At 43.5% G+C, this 5182-nt stretch overlaps 1 protein-coding gene across 1 annotated transcript; it reads right to left on the bottom strand.

Annotated features, from left to right (window-relative positions):
- Nucleotides 1–2140: 2140 nt before the first annotated feature.
- foxa2 (forkhead box A2) lies at nt 2141–4786 on the bottom strand. The gene is made up of 2 exons (XM_005922351.3): nt 4405–4786; nt 2141–3737 (listed from the first exon to the last, which is right to left on the bottom strand). Exons 1-2 carry the CDS (start codon nt 4474–4476, stop codon nt 2568–2570), a joined length of 1242 nt encoding a protein of 413 aa, XP_005922413.1. The 5' UTR covers nt 4477–4786; the 3' UTR covers nt 2141–2567.
- Between the last annotated feature and the right edge of the window lie 396 nt (nt 4787–5182).

Below are 5182 nucleotides of genomic sequence, written 5' to 3'. Positions count from 1 at the left end.
ACGTAAGAGCAGCCACACTAATACCAATCAGCCGCACACTGCAAAAAATATCTGCACTCAGTCTCACATGTCTCTGAACAAGGAAAGAGTTCCGCTGGTTTCGTGTGTTTCCTCCAGTTTAAACAGTCGCTTTTCTCTAATGTGCTACAAGTTACAATTGTGGACAGAGTTCATCTATTTGGATGATTTACTTTTGCGAAATAACCACCAATTGAGGCGAGAGAAATTATCTAATCAACTGAAAACTTTTAATTAAAAACAAAAATTAGGCAGTTGAAAGAGTAAAGCCAACCTAGTGTGTCCGTGGCAGTTTTTTGCAGTGCGCTAAGGTCTCTCCAACATGCAACTCAGAGACAGAGAAACTTGCAGCAATCACACAACCTGCAGATCCTCTCAGCTTTGCACCACCCTGTCGTGAAATCAAATACGTCTCGTTTCGACTGAATTTAGGAAATCAGCATCTGCCCCCTCCACCCCATGCACCCCCGGGAACGGCTGTCAAACCGTCTATCCCTCCAAGTAAAAGGAAAAAAAACGATGTAAGAAGACAGATTTATAAAAATAAAAGCTTCATACCTGCGCAAAATAGCCGCTGCTTGTTGTTGGCAGGCCACACAGGAGCCCATTGTAGAAGCTCGCCTTCTGCCTTCTGCAAAGGGCTCCAGACATCACGGCATTTATTTGAGCTCAAACTCTGTCACTGTTGACTTTAGCACAAAGCAAAGATTTCACTGCCCCGCTAGTTAAAAAAAATGATTATTTTACAGAGATATCGATCAGTGTGCTATAAAAAATCAGCTTAGCATTATATGTCTAAAATGAATAGAACGAAATTTAATGTCTGTGTAAATTTACAGAGCTGCGGCGTCCTATTCAAAGTTTACACTTGTGCAATTTGGTTTGTGTGTGTACTCTTCCTATATGTGAGCATAGCCTACACTCTATTGTTTACTGGCTTTGTTTATTCGCAGATCACGCTGTTTAAAGTACGATCTGTAAAGAGGGCCTGGAGAATAAACGCACACTTTAGGCCCTACGTGTTCAGAAGTCGAAGGGGTGTCATTTGGTTATAAGAGGAGCAGAAATGCTCCCAAACTCCCTGGCCTTGGATTTGAGCTCAGGAGGGGACTTGGAGTCATTTGGATGACAACTAGCCTATCTTATCTAACAAGTGGGGAGGGTCCCACTACTTTAAAAATAGGCAGAAGACAATGGTCCCCCAGATTGTGGGGAGAAAAGTTAGAGCATCGCATTGAGCCGGCTCTGTTCCCAAATCAGGCCCCTTTTGCAACTATTCTGCTGCGCCACGGGAGGCTGTTTTATGTGACAATGACACTAATCTTATTCAGTGATCCAAACTTTGCACTGTGCGCGTGCGTGCGCGCGCGCCAGTGTATGTGTGTGTGAGAGAGAGTATGTGTGGGAATTTAATAGCTGGCATAATGCATGCATGTAGGCTGCATATAATCTCACCAACTGCATCTGAAGATTGCGAGATTAAATGGGAACGTGTGCATTTCTGCCTTTGGATCGACTGTGTGGGGTCAATTTTGCTAAAAAAAAAAAAAGTAATTAATTAAAAAAAACAATTTTAATATATATATTTTTAAATTATCCTGCCGCTTTTTTTCTTTCAAACCTCCTTTTACCTCACTTTAGTTTAAAAATATTATATTATAGAATGTGGCGCACTGGCTACATCTCCTTTTTTCATATAAATATTTGAATTTGTGGTTGGGATTAATGAGCATATATGTGTGTTGTTTACATTTCCTGAATGACAAATTGGGAGCATTGTTCCCGGTTTTATCCAGCAAAGCTATTAATCCAAGCTGACTGTGAGCCTTACGTGGGTAAGAATAAATTCCAGAATTTGAATTAAATAAATAAATACATCGTGAGAAACGTATTTTATGATCCCAAAGATGGATGAATGGATTCGTTTTTGTTATGATAATGTAAACCAAAATTGGACTAAATTAATGCCGCCTCAAATTGTATCTTTCTCCTGCAAATTCTCCGTTTGAAGTTCGTTTTTTGGATAAAATCTAATTTTTCCTATAATAATAATAATAATAGTAATAATAATAATAATAATAGTAAGAATGATAGTAATAATAAATGGCCCAACACCGTGACATTCAGAAAACAAAACCAATAACACTTTAATATAGATTCTGTTCTTGTCACTACAAGAATACACATATACAAGCCATAAATAGGAATTACACAAATGATTGAACAAATCCAGCGAGGCATTTCGAGTCATTTACGAGTCCAGTTATGCGGACGCAGGCTATTTTACAGCAAGTTGTTGTTGGTTGTCTTTGGGTCCAGTCCTGAAACCAACTTCTGAGCAGATTTCCGTCACATTATCAGTGTTTTTAATCATTAATATCAGCATCCTCTCAAAATAATTAGGCTACTAACAAACTCGACAACTAAAACTGTGGGAAACGTCAAAAATATCTGAAATACATATTGTACACAAAGTCTATACTTTTTCTTTTACAAATGTACAAAGTGAATGGGAAGAAAGTCCACATTACATGAGGGAATAAAAGAGTTTATGAGGAGTTCATAATTGGTCTGGAATAGACACCTTGGTAGTAAGTTGTGTCAGGTATGGATGAAGAATCCAGACCGGCTTTCCCCGCCATGGAGCCCATGGAAAGAGGTCCCGCCATGGGGGAGCCATAGCCGGAGTAATGCATCACCTGCTCGTAAGTCTTTAAGTCCATTTTGTGATGCTGCTGCTCCGAGGACATGAGGTTATTTATGGAGAAAGGGTGGTTGAAGGAGTAGTGGTGCTCCGGCTTCAGGTGGGCTTCGTGCGCAAGAACCGAGTGATGCTGAGACATGAGGTGCTGCCCCTGCGTCACCGGGCTAGCAGCGGTGTGCTCCGGGCTCAGGGCCTGGCTCGTCTTCATGTCCGACAGGGACCTTTTGTGGTCGCTGGAGGAGGAGTTGGAGAGCGGGGACTCGTTGCCGTTGCAGCTCTCCGAGCTGCTGTTGGAGGAGCCGCCGTCCCCTGACTTGCGGCCCGGTTCCTTCATCTTCTTGTCGCACTTAAAGCGTTTCTGCCTCCTCAGGTAGCAGCCGTTCTCGAACATGTTCCCGGAGTCCGGGTGCAGAGTCCAAAACGAGCCTTTCCCCGGTTTATCCGGCGACCTGGGCACTTTGACGAAACAGTCATTGAAAGACAAAGAGTGGCGAATGGAGTTCTGCCAGCGCTGCTGGTTCTGTCGGTAAAACGGGAAGAGGTCCATTATCCACTGGTAGATCTCGGCTAGTGTCAGCATCTTGCTCGGGGACTGCTGGATGGCCATGGTGATAAGAGAAATGTAGGAGTACGGGGGTTTGGCGTGCGTGTAGCTCCTGCGGTAGGTCTTAGGGTCTCTGGACCTGTTGATGTTAGACTGTCCGTATATCGGGCTCATGGCGTTCATGTTTGAGTACGACGTGAGGGCGTTCATAGACGCGGGCTGTGCGGTCATGGGACTCATGCTGGGGCTCAGGGCTGCGCTCATTGCCGTCATCCCTGCGCCCATGCCGTTCATGGCGCCGGTTCCAGGTGACATGCCGGTCATGGAGGGGCTCATGCCCGTGTTGACGTATGACATATTCATGGAGTTGGCCGTCATGTTGGCAGTGGTGCTCATGCCGGACATGCTCATGTAGGTATTCATAGAGTTCATTCCCAGGCCCGCGTTCATGTTGCCAACCGAGGTGTAACACTGTCAGTGAGGGAAAGAGGCATTCGTGAGTTTCATCTGGCATTGCAGCGAGGAATAAAGCGGCACAGTGATTTCTAAACACGGCGAATCGTTATTATTTGAGCCTGATAAAAATCGCCTTATTCATCTCCATAAATAATACTTTATATTTTAAAGCTTCCCGGTTTCGTAAGTGTGAAGTGGCATTGTAGGCGTTTGCTCTCGCGCGAGGTATTTCCTAAAAATGAAAAACAGGGGTGTGTATATTTAACAATATATTTAACGCCAGTATTACAACAAAACAAATAAATAAATAAAATTGAGGTGACTATTCCTCTTAAAATGTGCAGCCTAGATGAAAATACTACTCGGTGTGCGTGTGTCCACTGAAAAATCTCCCCGAAATCAAACAGCACCCGTGTTTATTGGGTGGAAACCTGACCAACAATAACCCGATTTAGTAGAAACACGTAGAGACGTATGAAATTATAATCCGAGCGAAAAGTTTCTTCCCCTACATGTCAAGCAACTTTGTTAGGATAGTGCGCTGCGTGGAGATGGGGGAGGATTTGGAGGCGCCTCAAGTCAATATTTGATCACAAAGTTAATATTATCTCAGGGCTAATATTGAGTTGTATAAAATGGGATCGGCTTTAGACAGAAAAAAATATATATTTAAGGTACCCACCTCGGGCTCTCCGTAGTAGGTGCTCCAGTCGGTGTGTTCGTGTCCTTCCATTTTAACTGCTCCAAGCATCATGGAGGACTTTTACAAAGCGTCTCCCAGCAGAGGGAAAGCCGAAAGTCTCTCTAATAGCAGGTAACTGGGGACCACTGAGTGTATTTAGGTCGTCGGTCTGTCCCTTCGTCGAAGACTGGAGCATGTGTGTCTTATGGAGCCAGCCGTGAAATGCGTCTGTCAGTGACTGGAGTTCAAATGACGCTCCGTGCTGCTTGTTAACGCTGTGATATAGCTCTGTGCTCTAGGCAAGCCTCCAATCCCTACTTCTACGCCTTGGGCCCTATTTGAATAATCTCCTCGCACCTAGGCGTGAGACTCCTCGAGCATCCCCCCACCCCAATTGTACACCTGCGCTAACTGAAAAGAACAGTTTCATATGAAAAGCTTCATTATAAACTAATCTTATTGTATTTTGGTTGGGGCAGAAAAAGGGGGGGGGAGAACTATAAAAGGAATGTTTGGCGCTCTTCCTTGGTGCGCTTTTCATTACGCACATACTCCAAAGTGCTTATTCCACTTCAGCTGAGCTCAAATCATAATCCATTTTATTGCGTTGCATTCAAGGAATTTATTGCCTAAGCCTACATATAAATTTTGACTATTTTACACCGAGAACACCAAAGAACACGAAAACGTTTAGAAATGAAGTAAAATCTCGTTTCAGCAAAAATCTCTACAGAGATTTAAGGCAGATTAAACCATTAACTGATACAGGATTAAATAT

This window comes from Haplochromis burtoni, unplaced genomic scaffold (assembly GCF_018398535.1).
Source record: "Haplochromis burtoni strain Fernald_Lab_line unplaced genomic scaffold, NCSU_Asbu1 Contig_55, whole genome shotgun sequence".
Lineage (NCBI taxonomy): Eukaryota > Metazoa > Chordata > Actinopteri > Cichliformes > Cichlidae > Haplochromis > Haplochromis burtoni.
The sequence above is the reverse complement of the archived record's forward strand: the minus strand, read 5'-3'. Positions and strand labels throughout refer to the sequence as shown.

Coding starts and splice junctions, on each gene's coding strand:
- foxa2 (XM_005922351.3), bottom strand. CDS start 4,476: ATGATGCTTGGAGCAGTTAAAATGGAAGGACACGAACACACCGACTGG. Junction 3,738..4,404: donor CCTACTACGGAGAGCCCGAG/GTGGGTACCTTA, acceptor CCTCACTGACAG/TGTTACACCTCGGTTGGCAA.